Raw genomic sequence first — 23233 nt, 5'->3', positions numbered from 1 at the left:
GGGAGCGATACGCTGCACAAACGCGACTAGGAAACCTCACGTTAGCCGGAACACGCTTAATACATTCGCTAACTTCGTCTCCACGCTGTCGGCCTCTGTGCATCCTGTGCAGCTACCACGCTCTCTATTGGCGCGCTCTCAGTCGCTGGGCCTAGCATGCCCGTCTCGCCTGGTTAACGCGTTGCCTGGCAACGTTCTTTTTTAAAGCGAAGCGTTCAGCCTCTCACTGATGTCGTCTGTAGTCCACCCCAAAACGCACTGCAGAAAAGCCAACTTGATCTGACGATCATGATGATGATGGTCGTGGGTGAAGTGAAAGAAAAAAAACGCTTGCCGTAGCCCAGGCACGTGATTTTGATCGCACGGTATATCTCGTTCTGTGACACTGATTGACAAGCTTCACACTGCGGCAGAAGTACACAAGTGATTTTATGATAAGGGGCTCCTAGAGTTTTCCCGCTAAATTGAAAGTAAGCACCTCGGTCATGCTTCTTTCGCTGCTCGCACACGGCTGCTAAGCAGCTGAAAACTTGGCGCTGCACTGAAAGAGAAACAAAAATTCCGGGTGTTTACACAAACCAAAACGGAAGAGTGTTGACTAGTGGAAGAAACTAAATAAAATGAACGAATGCTAGAGCGCAAAGAATACGAGCTTTGACGTAGAATCTCTTATCTGCCGGTAACTACAATTATAATTGTTAAGTACTATACAGGCTTTAGGGGTGCTTCCAAGACCAAGGGCTGGTTGCCATTTTATGTGCACACTCATGCATCTACACACTGCGATGACGCGTGCATCGGTGTGGCTGAAGTGTTCGATACCCTTGACATCATGGGTTAGGCATTCAGGCCGAAGATTATTTTTAAGGCGCAAGCCTAATGTGCGCCATGAGGCGGAAAAGCTGGCACTATGAGCAGCGGATGGACTCAAAACTGCACGAGCCAGTGCGCGAAGAACTTGGCTTTCGAATGAATGCCAAGGCATTCGATCGGGTACCACACAATAAACTAATAAAAAAAGCTAGAGTCAGTTATCAATGACGACGACATTATTCGCTGGACCAAAAACTACTTAGCCAACCGTTTCCAGTACGTAGAAGAGAACATTTTCAAAATTACGCATGTCACATCCGGAGTTGCCCAGGGTTGCGGGCTGGCCCCAATCTTATTTCTGATTTATATAAATGACCTGCCTTCCAGTATTACAGTCAACATTCGATTATTTGCTGAAGATTGCGCGAGTTACCGGGAAATTAACACCATAGAAGACCATTTGATGTTACAATCTGCACTAAATTCTGTTTATTAATGGTGTAATGACTGGAAAATTTCCCTGAATGTAGAAAAATGCGCTCTTTTATCAATAAGCAGAAGGAAAACCAGGTAAGAACACATTTACAACATAAATAATAGTCCTATAATACGGGCGCAACAGCACAAATATTTGGGACTGATCTTTACGCTATACTTCAGATGGGATGCCCATACAAATTATATTGCATCGGCTCCACTAGGAAGGCAGTTTTCCCTCAGAAGACGCCTTCGATCAGGACCGCCAGAAACAAAGCTATTAGCCTACAACCCTTTCGTGAGATCCTTGCTCGAATACTCAAACATTATCTGGTTCCCGTGTGCTGAAGTACACATAAATAAACTAGAGCGAATACTACGGAAAGCAATTCGGTACAGTTATAATCGGTACAACTACTTCACCAACGGAACTACTGAGGAACGCCGGTATCCTCACTCTACAGGATCGTTCGAAGCTAGCGCGTTTAAAATTCTTATATCAACTCTTTCATCAAAATATAAACCTTGATAAGCCAAGGTATCTCACGACCACAGAAACGAGGCCCACACGGCATAATCAGACTTTAACTTTTAAAGAATACAATTATCGCATTGATTGCCTTAAATACACCTTCTTCCCACTAGCTATAAGAGAGTATGACAGTATGCACTCGTCGATTACTGGTAACGCATCTATGGAACAGTTCCTAACTCTAGTTGAAAACTACCTACATGAAGCAAGTTAACCAAAACGACTCCGAGCAGATTGAACAGAGTGAACCGAAGTTTTTATTTAAGTGCGTCTACATGGTTTTCCTTCTCTCTCTCTAGCTCACATCTGATGTTCACTATTACTGAGTAGTCTTGTAACAAGAACGTTCCGCTGAAGGTGTTTGGTTTGGTTTATTCTTCAAGATCTGCTGTAAAATACAATCTCCAATTTCTGTCTGTGTTTTCATGATGCACTGAAATTGCCTATGTTTTGTTTATTTGTTTCCATGAACTTGGTGACGCTTGATGCCTGCGATTTCCGATTTGAAATTTGATGTTCTAATCTTCGCTTTACATGTTGAAAATCTGACTCACATGGTTATACCCTTGTTTTTCGTTATACCCTTGTTTTTCTATATGAACGAAAGACACGTTGTATTTTCTGTACTTCAAACGACTGTATCACCCTACCTGCAAAAATCCCAAATGGGATTGGCAGTATGTTAAAATAAATAATAATAACAGGGGCCAAGAGGAAAGATGAAACACAAAAGACATTAAATGAGCGCGCATCCCGCGGCTCCCCTCGCACGTGCGACTCCGCCAGTCGAACTGCTGTTCGTCGGAAGGTCGAATTGACGAGCGCCGTGTTTCGGAATGGGAAGTGCTTGGACGTCGGGTGTACCGCCAGCTTCTGCGTCCGCTAAGCGCCGTCAAGCACGCAAGCACGCCAACAACGCTGAAGCAAAAAAAGGTGTACAATGCCAAATGAAGCCAAAATGCTTGCGCCCAGGGACGAAGGCCGACCTAGGAATTTTATTACTAATATTATTTTTAGTAGCAGTGGTAGTACGAGGATCGCTTGGTTGTTTCTGGGCACTATAATAAAGTACTGATTGATTGATTGATTGATTGATTGATTGATTGATTGATTGATTGATTGATTGATTGATTGATTGATTGATTGATTGATTGATTGATTGATTGATTGATTGATGTATCGAAGCCCCGGTGTATAACAATGGTGCGCGTTAAGACTTGCCATAACTTGATATTAATCAGCGTATGTGAGCATCGAGGTAGTTCTTTACTGCGCTGTGTTGTAGCCGGAGTGTCAGAGACACATTCGTTGCCAAGTACGGTGGACCCACCGGAATTTGGTTGATGTGTTAAAACCACTGCTCGCAACCAAGTTTGGGAATCTATCAGGCTTTCTTCAGGATTACCGCAGTGCATTCTGTTTAACGTGATTGCGCTATAGGAGCGCCGCCTCGTAAAATCGTGTCTGTCAATATGAAGTCTGTACATGAAAGCCACCGAATATAAAATTTACGCTGAAGCAAAAAGAAAGAATGCTACCAGGCCATGCCCACAGGCAGCGCCAGCGAGAGCGTTCCAAACGCGTCGTCTGCTACAGTCCTCACTCCGCTGTTACTCCTCTACCTAGCATTATGGCTACATATAAACTAGAGGTGGCTGGAATAGCGGCCATGGTTGGTACGGTTGCTGCTGTGTGTACCACTAAAGAGCGTGGTAACTGCACAGGGTGCACAGAGGATGTCAGTATGGAAGGTAGGTTAGCGTATATAATAAAGCCAACCAGGGCCCAGAATAGGCGCATCATAGCTCTCGACTTAGTGGGAGCGTTCGATAATTTGCTACACAGCAGTCTACTGAAGGAGCTAACGAACATTCGATACGGGCAGAAGACTTACCGGAGTCAGAAGCTTTCGTACCACCCGACAAGCTACTATATCCCCTGGGAAACATCAAATTGGCGCAAATAACTCTAGGTTCCAGAGGTACTCCGCAAGGAGCGTTTCTCTCGCTCCTTCTCTTCAACTTGGCGATGAAAGATCTCCCCGCTGCACTGGACAACATTCTCGGGATTTGCCACGCCACATATGCAGACGATATCACGGTATGGTGCAGAACAGAGAGCGACGCAGAAGTGGAGGAGAGATTGCAGAGGGCCGCCGATGTAGTTGATGCCTATGCTAAAAGCATGGGTCTGCAATGTGCTTCGGAGAAGTCTGCTTTACTGGTCTTAAAGAACCCCACAAGAGGAACAAGCGATAACATCGAAGTTCACATCAATGGCGAGCTGGTCCCTCAACCCAACTGTATCAAAATACTGGGTAAACACATTCCACAAGGCATGGGAAATGGGGCTGCACTCAAGAAACTCGGGGCAGCAACAGAACAAGTTCTCGGGAGGATCAGAAAAATCGGGAATAAACGCCACGGACTTGGTGGATGGGGGACTACACGACTAGTACAAGCGCTTTGGTAGTATCGCGTATCATCTACGGGACGGTGTACCTCCCACTCACCATGGGCGAGGTAGAAAAACTATACATTTGATTAGAAAGGCGTACAATACAGCTCTAAGTATTTCTAACTCGACATCCACCACACCGGACTTTTGGAGCTCGGGGTTGACAGCACAGTGGAAGACGTGTGAGGAGCTCAGAAGATAGTCCAAATTAAGCTGTTAAACTAAACAACCAATGGAAAGCGGCTATTGGAGCACCTTGGTCTCACAATGCCCGGCGGAAAGCCAGAGCCGCTAGAAGATCTTACCCCGGACATGAGAGCGAAAATTACAACCAGTCGGATACCTAGGAATACGCACCCCCTACATAATGCTGAGAGAAGAGCCAGGGCGAATCCCGGGGGAAACTGCCGGACAGCAACCGGAACACCCTGTGTGAAGGCCGCCGGACCTCGAAACGGAAAGATGGTAGCGGCAGTTACAACTCCAAATGAAGGAGTAGTAAACGCGGCTACCCTAAGGACGAGAATCGCCACCCAGGGGGAAGAGGCAGCCATCGCGCTGACCATCGCTTCCAACCCTAGGGCAATACTTTTAACTGATTCGCATGAGGCCTGCAAACACCTCATACAAGGCAATGTCTTCAAACTCACTCACCAAATTCGTTGCAAACACCCACTGGAAAAGTTGCTTATCATCTGGACTCCAGGACACACGGGTCAAAAGGGTAGAAAGCCCGCCGATGCCACAGCCCGAGGTCCTCTTATCCCGGCCCCCTTGTACCGATCCCCGTCCTTGGACATGGCGACTGTTTCTTTCCCCGAATATTTAAGCGTATCGATACTCGAACAGAGTCACTTACCCACCGCGGGACAAAAGTTTCACTAAAAGGAACTGGCGATTACGATACTCCCTGATGCGATATTTGGGAGCTGCAGCAGTGTGTTGAGGCAGCACTCACTCGTGGGTTCTCTCGATGGCAGCTATGGCGAGCCTCTGCGGCGGCGGCGCGAAGTACGTCTCAGGAAGGGACTGCGAACTGCGTCTTAAGCAAACGCACTTCATAGTCACGCGCGCGCCCCCCTCCCGTTTTCGCCCCAACGTCGCGCCGTCGAGTGCCTCGTGCGGGAACAGCATACGGCCCCTCCCCTCCCGAAACGCATACTTTCGGAGAGCGCTGGCTGGCGCCCCCACGGCGAACCACCCTCCCCTCCTAATCTCGCGACACTCTCCTCCTGTGCTTTCTTTCAACGTTCGCTTTTTCTTTCACTCGTCGGTCCAGGCCATCGTTCCTTCGGTTACGCCGACAACCGGCTCAGCCCAGAGACGGCCGCGAAAGGGTTGCGCCCTAAAAAAATGGGCCCATCTCCCCGCGAGGGGGACTCGAGTAAATGCGTCGCATAGGGGGTGGGTGTATTGTGTTAACGTTTAGTGTTTGGGGAGTTGGTGGTAGTGAATGCGTTGTATCAGCAGCTTCTTGACGTAGTTTGAATGAGTCAAGAATATAACGCGCGTTCGTAGCCTCCCATTCTGTGTCGGCTTTGTGGCGCAGTGGGTAGAGCACCATGTACATTGCGTTCCGCCCGCAGGGTCGTGGGATCGAAACCAGGCGCCGGATAGTGTTTTTTTTATATAGTGTGAATGAGTCAAGGATATAAGGCGCGTTCATAGCCTCCCATTCTGTGTCGGCTTTGTGGCGCAGTGGCTAGAGCACCATGTACCTTGCGTTCCGCCCGCAGGGTCGAGGGATCGAAACCAGGTGCCGGATAGTATTTTTTAAATATAGTATAGGGGGAGGGGTGCGGACAACGACGGTGCGGACTAAGACTACGGACGTCAACGCGGGTGACATCGTGAGTTACTGAAATGCTCTGCATTTAATAGAAGAGCACACTCTCAGGAGACTACAGGCAGACGCACTACCCACACTGGCTAAATTACACCCCTGGTACCCTACGCAATATTTCTGTTTTTGCACGCACTACCGGGAGAGGGCGGAAGCTTTCCACACGGTATGGACATGCCAGAACACACCGACTATACACCCAATAACAAACACGCTAAGGGATCAGTGGAAAGCCACCGTGCCCAGCGATGGCTGGTGGAGGAGCCACAGTGGCGTTGGAGACCAGTGGAATCCTGGAATTAGGGTAGCCACCGTCTTTCCTCCCACCTTTTTTTTACTTAATTATAGATATTTTTAATTCAAAAAACGGTGCTCAGCGTCCCGCTCATCGGCTGGACAAGAGCGTGAACGGCACCAAGCTTAGCCCGCGTTCCTTGACCCCCAAGTGGTGGCTAAGCTAAACAACATAAAATAAACAAACAACAATATAACCGAAAATAACCAAGTGACACTACCATTGGCATCCGGCTTAGAGAAACGACTTTAAAGTTTTAATGCAAGAGCAGGCCAATCGAATGAAAATCCGGCGTGTGGCGTCGGTGGCAGCGAAACGCCGCCTAAACATTTCAATCCGCTGCGGAGCGTTATACAGCGCGCTCTGCGCGGCCATAGTGCGCGTCAGTACGTACTGCACCGCTATGTAATTTGCAGCGTGTAAGTACACCTTCGGCGGCCGCAACCTCGGCAGTGGCGAAAAGTGCCCGTGCACGCCAGTACACCATAGGTGCCTCGCGGCAAAACTCGGAAACATTCATTACAGCGCAAAACTCCAAGGAGCACTTAGCGGCCTTCAATTGTGGATCTGTGCTTTAGCATTCAAAATTTATAACAAGTGTTTACCCTTTCGTTCTTCTTTGTTCTTTTCCAAACGAGGTATTCGGTCCTTCCGTTTCACAAAGCTTTCTGCTTATCGATTCTGTTATATACCGTGCGTTCAAAATTTCGTGGCGTAAATATTGTACTTGGAAGGAAATCCCAAATCGGGTGGCTGAGGCCTCTGTCAGCCCACGTTCGCCTTTAGTCTCAGCCTCCCCTTGGGTTTTGCCAAGAAAGAAAAATCAAATCAAAAACTCACGACGGCGTACCACCTGCTTTAGTGATTTGAAGTGAGGGATGACAACAAATGTGGCGCAACTGCTTTCCTCACAGGTATCAGAGTCACGATGAAGGATTGCTGCAAACATTTAGTATACAAGAGACAACATCTGTGGACCGTGAAGCTCGTCGTGTTATCGCGTCTAGTGCTGTTATATTGAACAGCATGTGCATCTTCGCTGTGCGGTTCTTGATTTTGTGGGGCACTATATAGCCACATAGGCGGTTGTCTTTATCTTTGACCCCATTTACTGCGTAGTGAGTTGCTGATGGCTGCAACATTTGGATAAAGATTTTGTCATAGTCAGTTGTGACTTCCTGCAGTATATTGCCTTGAATATACAAAATAACCAATAATATGAACGTTTATTAAAGGGAAGTGAACAATTAATGCGCGTGAGATATTTTTCTTCGCCTGGGGTGTACTTAATAGGTAGGGCTGTTCGTTTTCGGGCTAAATATTTTTAGAACCGAGGGTTCAAATCGGAACCTGAGTACATTGCTCCTGATGTTGTAGTTGATGATGACGATTTTTTGAACGGATGATCTGGGAGAAACCGAGGTTTTTTGTAAAGCGATTCCGAAATTCGTTTTTTTTTTTCGGGTTAAATCTACAGATGTGTAAGTCATACACCGTTTACTTTATCAGTAGGTGTCACGAGCTTCTTAACTCTAACGCGTTAAAATTGGTGCTTGTTTCAAGCTGGCAATCGGGGGTACATCAGGCTTTTCTAGCAAATAGTCTCCGAAATTCGGCGTTTGTTTCGAAATGGACCAGTAATGATGACAGTAAAGAGTATTGATATGCTGAAACATTTTATTCACAAGCAGCAGGTCATCGATTTTTTACACATCCTTGTTTACATGCATTATCATCTGCATGCGTTACACGTCGCTCTCCATTCGGGACCTGCCCAATCGTTGAACGTATCTCAGCCGGGAGAACGTTCTCTCGGCATTTCAGCGTCCGTTAGCCAGGCACAACAATGTAAATGCAGCGTTTGCCAGCCTGAGGTAGCGAGCGGTAGAGTCATGCCAATACTGAATGAGTTCGAAAGCTGTGTTTGTCGGTCTTGATTCTAGCAAGTACTCCTTGAGAACGGCGGACCGTCAGCCCACGATTGTGCCGATCGCTACTTTGAAAAGTTCCATTCGGGGAGAAATTGAGTTTAACCCGATTCTCCAGAAACATGACCGGGGTGTACAAATAGGGTGGAGGCGGGTTTTACCCGAAAACGAACAACCATACTTAATAAGCAAGCAGGAGACCACAAAACGCCTCTTCCTTTTCGGCGCGACGCCGACAGCGCAGGCACAGCTAAATATCGCGTGCGCCGGAGAGACGGACCCTGCAGCAGCTCTTCGCTCGCATATTCCTATTCAGGTCGAAATCCGTGGCCGAGCAAGTGCCGTAGTCACTGGCGAATCGCACAAGTGTTAACCAGGCAAGAGAGAATTCGGGGGAGAGGGTGGGCGAGGAGGGAAGGGGCCTGGCCGTTTTTTGCGGCGTAGCCGTTCGCATCTCGGAGCTCGAGCAACGCAGCTGGCGCGACTTCGCTTTGAGGAAACGAGAGCGCGCGCGCGCAGCCGCCTATTGCGGACGCCTTCGTCGCTGCGTGCAGCTGGATGCTGCGTACGTGGCCGCTGCGCCAAGGCGAAGGGAAAGCGGGACGCAGCGGCGACACCTTCTCGGCGAGGGTGGCACGGCCTGGGCACGGTCTACCACGCGTCCCGTGTTCGCCGTTCTTGTGTGATAAAAAACGGCGGCCCTCCCTTCGCGACCCCCCTCCCTCATTTCGTCCTGTTTGTTACACGGAGCGGCAATGTCTGCCATCGATCTTATTGTGACGACATCGCGAGAGGAGGCCTTCTCTTTGTGCGGAAGGTGTTCTTCTATAGGCGTCCGGAAGGGATGTGCAGCCGCAGCAGCGGCGGCGGTAGCATGCTGAGCGAAATGTCGTTTCTGGGCGTAACGCTGCCCTCATTGCAATCCGAAACTTGCAACAGCAGCCGCCATCTTTGTTTTTTGGGGAGCAAACTGATAAGTTCACGGCGCTTCGCTCGCGCGAAGACGGGGAGGAGTTGCTCGCGCTACCGAGTGTCTTCGGAGCGGCGCTGCTTTATGAGCGCCAGCATGCTTCCGCGTTGTCGCGAAACCGCATGGGCTGCCCGGTCGCGCGTTCACTTGGCGCTCTAATGTGTTACAGCGATCCATACCCAAGTACAGAGGGCAACACACTTGTCTGTAAGGCAGCTTCCGTACTTCCAGCCTAATGCTGCCTCGCCTGAATAGGATTTGAAGAAAACTACTGCGGTGTTCTGAAGTCTGAGCCTACCCCTTCTTTCTCGGCGTATTCGTAGAAAGTCTGTGTCCGCCGTTCTCAGAGATAACTAGTTGGCCTTGACCTCGCTTCTATAGACAAGTATCTCGCGCACTGTGCATTTGCCTGAAGACGTGTTCTGTAACGCGCGCTTCCAGAGAAAGCCTCGCGTGATCCAATTGCTGGCGGTTCGTAAGAGCATACTGGGGAGCACATCCAAGTCTGTTGGTGTTGCGTGTAGCGGTAAGGCTTCCATACTGTGCGCGATTTTCTCTTTATGAATGGAAAATACAACGAATTACGAAACCGTAATATCCAAGCGTTGCAGGCGGGGCCGAGAGTTAGATGGGCAGATGAGATCAAGAAGTTTGCGGGGATAAATTGGTCACAGTTGGCACAGGACCGAGACAATTGGAGAATAATGGGAGAGGCCTTTGCCCTGCAGTGGGCGTATATAGGCTGGTGATGATGATGATGATGATGAATATCCAAGGAGCATCAAACCTACCCCCCCCTCCCCCTACTAGAATAAACAAATAAAATAACAGAAACGGGTGGTAGCAGAGCAACGTATTTTGAGTACTATAATGATTCATGGAGACTGTTGCATCGAGTACGCATCGTAGCCACATGACTACAGACACATAATCATGGATAATCATGCGGCATAATCATGCGAAAGACCCTGTTGTATTTTTCCAAACACGCACGGCCGTACCGTCGCAGTCGTAGCTGATCTTTTACCACCTTCAGGTTACCTAATTGGCGCGAGAGTTAACATGGCGCGAAAGTCGAAGGGAAAACGATTGCGAACTCCATAAGTACAAACACTTGTTCAAAATAATGACTTCAACAAAGATTGTGATATAAACAGCCGCAAGGCGGGGGAACTACTGTATATAAAAATAAACTGTTACTTGCTAGTTTTTGAGAAGCTCTTGTAAGGCAGTAGCTAACGTTCTCTAGTCACTGTTAACGCTTAGTCTGCGAGCAACGTCCTGAGCTTTTCTAGCACAATTTATGCCTGTTTCTTTTTTCACACAGAAGGGCCTGCGACTGCGCCGTCTTCGTTTCAGAGTCCTTGCAGTATTTGTTGTTGTGAGTGTGCCGCCGTAGCGACAAGCCCTGCGCGTGACATTTAACACATTCCGAATAGCTCCGTGTCAGAGCGTCAACCGGTTTAAGATTTCAAACGCTGCCTGCCATGTCGCTGACTACGTAGTTGTCCTTGGATTCTTCGACCTCTTTTGGAGCCTATACAAACCGTGTAGTAACAAAAACAAACAGCACAACCACCTTGAAAAAGCCCTACATACGAAAAAAAAACTGCTCCATTCCACGCTGTGAAGGTCGCTGGACTGCGTTGGACCCACAACGCAGCCCCACAATGCGGTCGTTGGACTGCGTTGGACCGACAACAATTACCCATGCGGCGTCACTGAATTCACAGACGTGGCTCTATAAAGAGAGAAACCATAGACTCTGCCAGCCGTTTCCTGGGATTCGTGGGGTGGGAGTCCCGAACGCAGCAGCGTCGGAAGAAAGAAAACGGAGAGGAGCGTCTTTGGAAGGGTGAGGAGGAGGGCAGCACGCCAACGCCACCTAGAGCCAGTCTAGGTGGCGTTGGGCACGCACGGCTATGCCGTCATCTCTCTCCCTGCCTCCCCCTCTCTTGTTTCACGTGTCGCCTCCAAAAAGCGCTCTTTCCTCCTCAGACGCGGAATCCAAGCCACTGTCTCTCTCCCCGTCTCCACGTGGGAGCGCAGCTTAGTCGGCAAGACGGCGGGTTCTCGCTCCGCTTCTCTTCGGCCCAAGTTCCATCCCTGGCTGTAGCCAGTAGCCAGTAGTAACCTGGGAGTTCTCTGCTGACGCGGACACGAAAATTTCCTTGGCTAGTTAGAGGTATACTGCTTCGCAGTAATAAGAAAGATGCGACAGTCTCAAATCACACTGCGGAACACCCTCAAACGTAGGCGACAGCTCCGAGCGCAGCCGCAAAGGGCGCTTTGTTCTATTCTGCATTTCCAGCCCTATAAATTAAAAACTTTCATGTGATCCAATTGCATTGAGTATTCCAAAAGCCGAGCTGCCCAGTGTAGCCACGCGACAAAATCATTCGCTTTAGTGCACGCTTTCACTCTCGGGGCTTATTATAGTGCCGCTGAGGCTTCCACGCAACATAAAAGCTTGCTAGCTCAATTAATCGGTCTTCCATGGAAATTCGAGCTTCTCAAACCACATGACCGGAAACGGTAGGTTTACCTCGCTCCTACTAGATGTCGATTCTTCACTGTGTCGGAAGTTCTATTATCATGGCTTCCCTTTAAATTATCCAGTACTTTTTACGTAGTCATTTGATCGAAGCAATCATCAAAACAACGATCAAAGCTAATGATCAAAACAAATTTTATGCCCTTTTGCTGTTTTAGTACAAAGCTGCAATGGCATTTCAGTGAACATTAGACGGCTTATAAGCCGGAGCCGGATGCGTCGGAAACGCATCCGGCTCATGGGTCTCAAGTATCCTTGTTTCACAGTTCCGCCTAACGTGCACTATCGTTGTCCTTTCTTGCAGAGCGATGGAGAAGCGACTGCACAACACGAGGCATGCCGCAAGGCAAGCGAGGAACAGCACCGGCAGAGTCGGCAGCAGCAGCAGTAACAGCAACACGACCAGCGGTGTCTCGACGACAACCGCTGAGAAGACGACCACAACGACAGCTTCGACAACAAAAGCGGAAGTTTCGGTGCCAAGGCCGTCGTCAGAGCCCACGAGCAACCAGTACCAGCCGGAAGAGCGGGAGCAGCCGGTTTCGCCTTCCGCTCGATACCGCCCGCAACAGTTTTGTGGGCGGCAGGGCGACTCCACGGACGAGGAGGTCGAGGAGATGGAAGACGACGCCAAGTCGCCTCAGTTGGCCGCGCCGACGTCCCCGGCAGCGTCAGCCCCCGCGACGCCCTCCGCGAGCGCGCCCTCCACCGCGAGCCCCGAGCAGATGTACGAGGGCTTCCAGGCGTGGGCCCTGCGCACGTACGGCGACAGCGCCAAGACGAAGACGGTGACGCGCAAGAAGTACCAGCGGATTTTGAAAATTCTCCGGGGCGAAGAGCAGACTAGCGCTGAGAACTCCAAGTTCCGTTTCTGGGTCAAGGCCAAGGGCTTCAAGACGGGTCTCCCCCAGGGACACCCTCAGCAGAGCGTCCACAGGGCGGCGCTGCTCGCGGCCGCGGCCAAGACGCCGCCCGAACAGCTGCTCTTCGTGCCCTGCAGCAAGGTCAAGGTGAGCCCCGTCTGCTTCCGCTCACGCGGAAGTGCACTTCCGAAAGTATGCCGTTCGAACGTGTATCTCAGCCCACTAGTTATGTGCAACAGGGATAATCTGCCGATCGCCCAAGGAAGTTCTGATCGTTTGGCGTCCCACAAAGCAGACTACGTTACATGCTGATTCGTGTGCCAGTTAAACGTTGATTTTCAGCTTTAAGTGTATCGTCGACGAAACTTTACCTCACGACCTTGAATAAAGTTGCGGTTAACGGCCATCGAAAGCTGTTCAGTGACATTAGAGGATAGCTACTGTTCGCTACTTGACCAGCTCCTGTTCGTTATCATGGCCAGCTTGTACCTTGATTACGCCTTGTGGCGCTACTCACCGATAAACTATTAAAGTGTCCTCGCACGGTTTGAGCTATTAGCGAGAACCGGTCTTAGGGTCCTTATTTGAGAGGTCTATTGTTCAGCTAAAGAAATTCCAGGACCCAAAGCAACCCTGTCACTCAAACGACACTGCGAATAGATTTTTATGCAACCCCTACTAGTGCGCCCCGTGACTTCATAAACCGTGCTACTTCGCCCGAACGCAACACCGTTCCCCGTGCCGCACGTTTATCCGTGCTGTGCTGTCATGCAAAGCTGAACGGCTCTCCGCTAGGGGCAATACGAGAATGCGCGCACGAAACACGGCTGTGGCACTGCTTGAATAACGACATTTATCCATAATTATTTGATCCCTTTCCGTCAACGCCCATGCGTGTTTAGAAATTTCATGGCTTTCTCAACTTCAAAAAGTGTTTTGGCTTTCACAAGTGCTAGATAAATTTCCCTTGCCGGTTTTATGGTTTAAAAACAAATCACATTTTGAATTCGAAGCCTGGGAGGACCGCCGAAGTGAATCACTGCGCAAAATGTCCGCATACCTGTGTTCTTTTGAGCCTCATACAGGTGAAGCCGGGAGTCAAACCCGCTACGTCGTGCTCAGTAGCGGAACGAATTAGCCACCGCGGGGGCTGTTCTAAGCCGTTTGCACGTCGATCATGAGCCTAGTGGTCACCATCTCTCCACCTGTCGCCGGCCATAGGGGAAAAATATTACCGACCGGCAGGTAGGGAAACAAGCAACCAACCAGTGCTGTGCCCGTTGATTATAATCCCGGTTTGTAGTTTGATAAGTTTTTATTATCATATATTGTTGCACGTGTTTAGAGTTTGGACCTTTCCTTAGAATATCACCCAGTAACCTAGTAGGTGCCTCCAGGTGCCCTACTACTTTTTTCGACTACCACAGTTTCTTCTACCTCCCCGGTGGGTGTATTGGGCCCGCTCAAGACGCTCACACGCTCGGGGGAGGTGGTAGCTAATAAGATTTACGCTAACACGGCCCTAACCCCTCATGCACTACATAAATGGACCACGGAGCCAGCTCGCACATCCAACGCTGCCCGTATTGTGACGAGAAGTGCATCCCTAACCTGTGTCATTTGATATGGCACTGTGCGCTTTTCAAGACCGGTCGCGAGCCACTATTGGACCTCGGGTCTCCACCCGCAGATAAAGAAGCGCATCTGCAACGCGTTCGAAACGACCCCTCAGGGCTTGAGAAAGTTATTGAATACGCACTAACCAGTGCTCTCTACAAGTTGGTGTAATAACCTGGACCGATACCTATCAAAAATCGTCGCATCTATCTCTTCGCGAAATTTGCGAACTATGTGTTCACGGACTTTAAAATGCTATCCACCATTTCAGGTGATTGAACCTTTAACAGTGTTCCTTTTTCCATTATTCCCTCCCTTTCTTCGTGTCCCTCTCCTTCCCCAACAGGGCATTCACGCCCCCTCTGATAATAAAGGCATTCCTCCTCCTCCTCGCTCCACATCTTAACCTGAAACTGGCTAATTTAAAACGCAGGGGCGTTCTTCTGTCTTGCTATCACAGCCAATGAGACGAACAGTGCTAAGTTACCAAACTGCAGGTGAGTGGCGTGCTCTAGCGAGTTCCGTCCTGCGAATATAGAGGTGAAAACCCTTTCGTGAGCCTTTCGCACACTGTAGGTCTCTGCGCAGATGTGATGCGTACTATCGCTCTTTACGCTTTCTTCAAAACGGTGAAGACAAGAAAGCTTCACAGTGTAGTGCACTCCAGCTAGTAACCTTGGGAAAAAAATAACGGGGGTATAATGAAACGTGCATGATCGCATGCGGTCTCCCCCCGTTTGTGAAGGTTCCTGTTCTGTTGCGGCTGACGCCCGTTCTCCTTATCTCCCTCGCCGTCGTAGCGTGATTTTGCCTTCCCGTTGGTTTCCAAGGCACTAGAGCGCAGCGCTCTACCCCCTCCGCCACCCACCTTGTTTTTTTTTTTTTTTCTGTGTGGCTGGGGGTGGTGGGTGGGAAAGGCAGTAGCGCGTGCTCTTTGGTCGAGGGCGAGGGCGAGGCAGCAACCCGGAAAGCAATAATGAAACTGAAGGTGAAGGGCATGAAGATTTGCCGCTGTCGGGGGAAGCTTTGTTGATGATGCCGCGTGTCGCGTACCTCGATCCGCGCGACACAGCCGGCTCTCCGTGACCAGTGGCCAATTAGCGACGCCTCCACGACAGCACACGCTTATTGATCGCTCACCGAGGGGAGAATTGTACCTTTGCTCTCCGAGTTGTATTCCGTCTTGTGCACGCGGTTCAACTCTGAAGACGCACTGAGCCGACGAGGAGAGCGATGTAGGAAGGTAGTAGATTAAGTTCAGCCAGATAGAGCTCGCTAATAGCCTTTCGTCACATTTCTTTCTTGTCCAACTTTTCCATGCGTTTCTCCACCGGTCTCACCGATGTTATTTAAGTGAGAGGCGTTAGATTGCTCTAACGACTTTTTCCCTTGTTTTAGGCAAGGTGAGAAAGAACCTTGCGCTTTCTTTGCTAGGAAGAAAGAAAAAGACATAACGATGACATCGAAACCTGGATCAGAAACACGAAGATGAGTTTGTGTTTCTAACCACAAGGGTATCGCGCTAGTCTTGTTTCTTTCGTGTTCGTCTAGACCCCGAGTCGCTGGAATTCTGATGCTAAAAATTGCAGGCACGACGGAAGTCAACGAAACGCAACATGCATTGTATCAAAATGTAAGCCGTTCGCGAAGACAATATAATGTAATTGCCTATAAATAATATGCAAATAATTTCATACTTAAAGATTAGGGTAATACCAAAGGTGGAGTAAGTTTCTGCGAGGTAGATCTTGACGGAGAAAGCTGTATAGCTTTCCATGTAGGCGTACGGCTGCAGATTACGTGGATGTCAAATTTTCCTTTGCAGACAAACCAAGTAAAATAAAGCGCACACCCAATGCCCGCTTAAAATGGTCAATGCTGGATTTATTGTATGACGTAGGCATCCTTCGATGTAATCATACGAGAGAATTATTGTCATAAAACTATAACAAAAATAGGAGCCAAAGTACTGGTCGCATCCATTTTTGTATGGTTTTCCTCGACAGCAAAGAGCTAAAAGGCGCACATTGTCGCACTTCACGTCTCACGGCGCGTTTTAGCAGAGGACAAAAAGTACTTGGGAAATGAAAGTGAAACCCCCGACGTGTACTATTTGCCCTCGTCTACTAGTCTACCTGGGTAGATTTTTCGTACACCTTTCATTCATTCTGCGCCCACCCCGGCTCTTCGCCCAGGGGCATCCACCGCATTTTGGGCGTCCCCTTCTCGCTTTTCGAAAGGGGCCCAGCGGCGGTGGGGTTAGAGAGGCATCTCTGGGCGCGCCACCCGGTCGCCGCAGCCAGGACCCCGCTTCCGGCGCCGCTTCCAATCTGCTCTTCCCTGGCGGGATGTGCCCTGTCCCGGCGCACCGGTGGCATAAAGCCGGGCGCGAACCGGAGGAGCGTTACAATATTGGGAGCGGCGCGTGCCTGGACGCACGCCGGCGGTCGCTGCTGGCGCAACGCCGAGCGATAGCGAGCGGGTGCAATCGGAACGGAGAGGAAATGAGCGGACGGAGCGCGGTGGTATTCCCTCCGATACCGCTTAGTCTGCTGCTCTCAGTCTTTCCTTTCCACCTTGCGAGTGTGGCCCTGACTGCGTTGCGAGTTTCGCGATGAGAAATGTTACAACACAACAGCCACCCCAGCCGTCGAGAAGTTGTCGTTTTCTTCTCGTGTACAGGGGACGTGTGGACACGCTCAATTTTTTCTCCATTTATCCCTGCATTGAGAGCACCTTGACATGGTTGCCTCGTAATAATTTGGCCCTGCAAGCCAGTGTATATATGTATGGATATAGATATCAACTTGCTGACGTCAACTGACAACCACTCTTGCACAAGCTCTCACCATCCCCTTAGTGCTCACCCTTTAAACTAGACCCCTGGCTTCTGGCAACAAAAGCTGCCTTAACGCTCAAAATTGTGTTTCTAAAAACCCTTAAAACACTCGATACCATGGTCTAGTCTTCCGCGGGAAACTTAACAAAGGCCGCGATGTTAGGACGTCTGTTATGCGGAGCAGATATCTTTGGAGCTTTTGCAAAAGGAAAAAAAAACACAACTTGCGAATCTGTTTTTAACGCCAAGCCATCGCAAGCAATAATTTTAATTAACCTCTTGTATCATGCTTTTCCCATAAGCATTCAAGGCTAGTGAGCTATTTTGGGGTTTTTTCCATCTGAAGGCTACCAGCATTACTGCTGTTTACTCTACAGTGGTGTATCTTTAGGGGCATTTCAGAATAAAAGTGCAGGTGCGGAGCTGCTAGTCCTTCCAGTTGAGCTCACATAATTATTCCGCCAAAAGTTAGTCAACTTCCGGTAATTTGAACCCCTTGGTGTTCCCAGGTGGTCAAAACTAATCCGAAGCCCTCAATACGGCGCGCCTAATAGCCCAGGTGTCGCTTCGGTGCGTTAAATACCATAATTTCGATGTTTAAACCCCTTGCGGTGCCGGAATCTGGAATAAACGGGAGGTATATTAACGAATGGTGGCCACAGGACAAAATTCCAACCCCGTTTATTGCTGGAAACTATCTGTTGCGCTTCTCCTTCTTGCTTTTGTCTTGAAGCAGGACTCCCTCAGAATGCTACAGAAAGCACAAAGGTATTGAAAAGCTGCTTCATTGCCACTTTGGCGGGGAGTGTGCAGTTCCGCCTTAGCACCGTTGAGCAGTAGTAGCTCACCTAACGAATTTACACCAAGCGCAACGAGTGAGGTTGGTTCTGCTATCCTTCAAAGGTCTTGGGCTCTCGGGATGACACATTTCGCTGCTACTGCGCACGGTGTGCGCCCGAGGTAGCGCGCTAAGCCAGCCGGACGGGAGTCGAATTGGTCGACTCGGTGTCCATTCGTCTCTGCTAGAGGGCTTTTCTTCCAAATCAATGCATGAGTACGTAAGGGAACATTCCTGTCCGGCCGCATTGAGCAAGGTGTTGAATTAGCCATGCTCTGATTAATGGTGATTTGCACTATATTTAGTCTACTGTCACTGCACGAACGCATGCGTTTCAATTGGCAGATATTTATGGAATCACTAAGCATGCCACTCATGCGGCATGCCTCAATTTTTAATAAAGCTGCCTCCCAATTCAGCTGGCGAGCATAGCCGGTAACGCTTAAGTAAGCAAGCTCACCATCATTCGTATGGTCCCATAACAACAATCGCTCTTTAACAGTAATGCAAGATGGCGCAGAAGAATTGGGCATTTCGAGTGGTCCCTGTCCCGCTTCACCCCTGTCATCGCTAGAGGGCAGGCTATTTTATTCCCCATTTCTAGCGGGGAGCGTGTGCCGGCCGCACTGGCATCGCCCATTGATCTTGCCGCCCGCAGCACGCGCAGGGCAGGCTGCGTCCCACGTTACGTCAGCATGCGGACCCTTCTAGCCTGTCTTCCCACTCTCTTTTCTCTTTTATCCCGATTTGAGAGAAAGCAGCCGGTATCGGTCGGGCCGCTGTTATTAGAGGCCCAGCGACAGAGCCGCGTTCCTCTCCGTGGGGAGTGGGAACACTTCTCCCGCTCACAGCAAAGCAGTACGGCGAAGCCCGTCTCGCGGAGCCCGGCCGGTGGGGGATGGCGGAGGAGGGAAGTAGGGGTATGTCCCTCCCTTCCTGGTTTCTTCACGCAGACTTCTCCTCGTCCTGATTTTTTCTGCGTGCACAGGGAAGTTGGAGAAGGAAGGAAGAGGCGGCTGTAAAGTAGAATGCAGAGAATGTGAGGAGAGAAAGGGAAGCGCCCAACCTGGGTTCACGGAACGGCTCCTGCGGGAAAGGGAACGCTTCCCCTTGGACTCTTATCGCGCTGCGAACACGGCCGGTGCGGCTAGCTGCACCGGGGACGCGCGGGGAGAGAGGCCGGGGCGCAAGTGGACGGGGAGTCCCGCTCCTCCCAGATGACGGGATGCCACGGCCGGGATTCCCCTACCTAGTCACCTCGCTCCCCAAACCACCTTCCCTGCCCTCCCCGCGAGTGGAACGGGGCGCGCGCACGTGAGTCACACGGGCCTCCCGTCGGTCGGTCTGGCGCGCCGCTGGTGCGGAGGGCTGCTGCACCCACCTTAAACTGTAGTTATTTCGAGCGGGCGGCGGGGAGCGCCCGGAACGGCGTCGGAGCGCGCGTGCGCGGGAATTAGGGAAGCGGGGGAGGGGGGCTGCAGGGACGGGGCGCTTCCTGGGCGTCTCGTCCCGCGCAGGGAAGGGAGAGGCCGAGGTGCCGTTACTTGGAAACAGCCTGGAGGAAAATATACGCCGGTCGCCATGATGTCCGGGAGAACTGCGCCCGCCTGTTCTCCCAGCAGAGAAAACGAAAGCGGCCCCTCTCAATTGTGCGCACCGGCTTTACGTGCTATTATTTTGACTGGTTGAAAGCGTGCAAAGTTTACCCGTGCATGTCATTAGGAAGCGGGGCTCTTGGCATTGTTGGTGGTTAATTGCTGACGCAAACACTGCGCGTGGTGGGCGCATAGAAGTTTCTGAACTGTCCCCCACAAGGAGCTCCTCGTCGTAATTACATTGAATTCCTTATTTTATGAATACATTAGCAGCGTAAAGTTTTCCGAGCATCTTTAGGACAAAAGTATTTGCAGGTTACTATACTGACATTGAAATTTTGTTTGTCCAAAATCTGGAACAGCAGCGTAGAATGGACGCATGAGAACATCTCTACGTTCCAAGAACGTGCTGCGGTCGAAAAAGGAGTAAATCGTCGACGCCCCAATCGTTATAACTATTTTATTGCAGTAAAAGGCCTTTTATAACCACAGGCTGTTCCAAATTTTTTTCGAACTGCTTTTTTTCTTCGTTTCTGTTATTCATATTTTAGTTGGTTGGCTCTTCTTCCATAGAATCAGTTTACGACCGAGCGACCATCCGCCTTGGGGAGACCAAGGCGGGCTAGAACATTTAATGCGAACAACAATGGGCTCCCAGCTTTTCGTAGCTTTGAAAACCCTACAAGCTTTGGGCTGTAGGCGTCCAAATGTAATGATGAAAATCGACTTCTCGTGCACATTCACAAAAAGTAGCCACCACGGTGTGTCCAGTATTTTTTCCCCCTACGTCTTGTTCAAAAGCGCTGCTTCATTACTTACCGGTATGTTATATCCAGCCTGCCCCTGGCCCGTTGGATGATTGAAACGGTCTCAGGAGGCCAGGATTGCGGTCTAAGTGATCGGCTTTTCTTGCTAATATGGGATATTTGATATGGATATCCCACCACAATGGTTATCAGAGCAGCCTACACTTAAGAACCGCGGCAGTGGTGACTTATGGTAGTGCCACGTCTAGAGCTCAACCGTACTCGCTATATCGACTATACAAGCGATTAATAGCGCGGCTTCTTCACGAATGAGATCGCCGAGGTATATTAGCTGTTGGCAACTCATGCCAAGCTAATCTCCGAGGCAGTTACTCCGCATCAACAACAATAACAACAGCCGCTGTTCCTCATGTCCGCTTTTTCTTATCGCTGATACGCACTTGCTGCTGCTCTGTGTTGTTTTACCCTTTCCCGTTTGCATTTTTCCTTAGCCTAATTCTTCGTTCATGAAACTTCGTCATCGGAATTACGAGTATAGTTATGTGTATAATGAAGTATACAAATTAGTGAACACGTATTGGCATCACTTCTCGTGTTTAGAGTCAGTTTATTATATATTTTTATCGTAGTTCAATACATGGAGTAATGAAATATGCTCGGTTGGTAATGATGAGCATCTCTCCTGAATGATCCTACTCCGCAACGTACAATCCCGCAATTTTACACCGTCAAAAATCTGGGGCAGGTATTGAGTAGCGCAACGGTACACTTCCGTAACACGGGTTCGATTCCCGGCCGCGGCGGCCGCTTTTCTGATGGAGGCGAAAAGCAAAAATGCCCGTGTGAACGAGATTTCGGCGCACGATAAAGATCCCCAGGTGGTCAAAATTAATCCGTAGCCCTCCACTACGGCGCGCCTCATCGCCTGCGTTGCGTCGGCGCGTTAAACCCTACAATCAATCAATCAATCACTTCCGTAACAGGGTGTTCTCCATTCGCGAAGCTAGACTTCACGCAGAAATCTATAAAAGTACTTCCGTAATTGATTACCAACGTTACATTAAATAACGCAAACCATTTCAGTTCCGGCGATTCCGGCTATGCAGTTATAACATTCGTTTTGCTGCACTCCGCGCTTCGGATGCACTAAGCAACTTTGTATTTATTCATTTATGTGATTAAAATAGACCTCGCTTTCCGTGAAAAAAAAATTCGGGCGATTTCACTTCGAGTTACTTAAATTTCCGTTAATATTGAATTGAGCACTTGTACCGAGCACCGCCAATTAAGTTAGTGGTTCTGCGTTTATGATCACACAGAAGGCGTCGATGCGCGTCTCAAAAGTTTGCGATGGGCCTCTCGTTCCGCTGTCAGGATTTCCATTCCGCCTTCCTTTTTACTTCCCAAAAATCTCGCGCGGGCTCTGTCCACATCCTTGAGCCGTTCGCTCCTGTCACTGGGGGAAAGAAGAGGGAGACCGCTGTGTCACACGCAGGTTCCGGCTGCGGGGAGAGGGAACTACGGAGGGAACTGGGGAGCGACGTCTTCCCTCCTCCGGCCCCTTCCTACACCCCACTTGCTCGTCAGGTTTCTAGTCGTGGCGTCCCTTCCAATTTATATCTTTTTCCCCCATTAGGGACATGCCGGCCGCCTGCATCGAGTCGCAGAAAGATAGAGAGAGACGCCGTGCTCTCTGGTTCTCGACTCCGGGTGTCGTGGCCGCTCAGGACGTCACTTTTTTCCTCCCTCGCCTCTCTCCGTCTCCCCCGAGGCTTGGCTTCCCGCACGCTGTCTGCTCTGGAGTCCCGAGCCTGTCCTCCCTCGCTGTGCTTTTCCCCCACCCTGGATCGGGAGGGGATGGAACGCGGGGGGAGGATAGCGCGGTCACCCCGTTTCCTTCCCGCGTGGATGGGCGCACGGCTGGTGGCGATATTAGCAGAGGAAAGACTGTCCCCCACTCCCGCCACTGTGTGTTTTTGCTCCCACCGACCCCTTTTCCCCCGCAACACTCCCGCCGAAGAGGCGGTCAAATGAGGGAGGCAACGGCGCCACGTTGCACGCACATAACTTTGTGATCAACTCTCCGCCCGTGCGACTTCACGGTGGCGGCACAGCTGCGCTGCTGGGCGTTGCTGGTAACATATCGAAGTTGGCTGGACTGGGTGCGCCGGCAAATAGAAGGAGCGGACCACGTACATGCGGTGTTGCCCTCTGCGCGCACTGCCGCTTCAACGTTTGCAACCCAACCGAACGGAGTTTCCCCTGACGCTACGTTTGGCCTCCACTGCCTCTAGTGTGTGAGCGGGACATCAGAAAAGCAAGACAATGTTAGTACACTCGCGCTGGAAAAGCAAGCTTCTTGCAGGCCGCCTGAACCACCCACAGCCGCTGTTCTCAAGTATACGGGACGTGTGCATGTGAAATGGCGCACTTAATTTACCTTAAAGAAGCCAATCGAGTTGCATCTTCGGGGGCACCAGCCGGAGCTACCTAAGAGGTGCTCTCTCTGACGCTCGGGATTCCGCGCTTTTGTGTACTGCACCCTCGGCTCTGGTCTTTTTGCAGAGTCCAACTGCTCAAGTGCAGGCCACAGGTGCAGCTATTGAAAGGTATCACGCTTGAAAAGATTCTCCAATCTATATGTAAATAAGCCCTTGAGCACATTGTCGATTTGGCCTCTCACGCGACTCACCATCGATGCAACATCTCAGGTTAACAAGGTGCCTGATGTTTGAAAGGACGCACGTACAAAGGTATGCAAGTGTCTTGTGCGGGAACTTTATTTTATTCATCGTGTTGAAATACCGCTCTAGAACGTCCGATTTTCGCCGCTTCCCGTATCCCT

At 50.1% G+C, this 23233-nt stretch overlaps 1 protein-coding gene across 2 annotated transcripts in view; it reads left to right on the top strand.

Moving 5' to 3' along the window:
• The window catches only part of LOC144159680 (nucleolar protein 4-like), a 133897-nt gene that overhangs the window by 5688 nt on the left and 104976 nt on the right, over positions 1-23233 (top strand). For both annotated transcript variants that reach the window (XM_077691322.1, XM_077691321.1), the window contains exon 2: positions 12174-12879. In XM_077691322.1, coding sequence (XP_077547448.1) covers positions 12178-12879 — 702 coding nt within the window. In that variant the 5' untranslated portion in view covers positions 12174-12177. The remainder of the gene's footprint in view (positions 1-12173; positions 12880-23233) is intronic.

This window comes from Haemaphysalis longicornis, unplaced genomic scaffold (genome assembly GCF_048455015.1).
Source record: "Haemaphysalis longicornis isolate Haplotype H1 unplaced genomic scaffold, Haemaphysalis longicornis Haplotype H1 scaffold_10, whole genome shotgun sequence".
NCBI lineage: Eukaryota > Metazoa > Arthropoda > Arachnida > Ixodida > Ixodidae > Haemaphysalis > Haemaphysalis longicornis.
The sequence above is the reverse complement of the archived record's forward strand: the minus strand, read 5'-3'. Positions and strand labels throughout refer to the sequence as shown.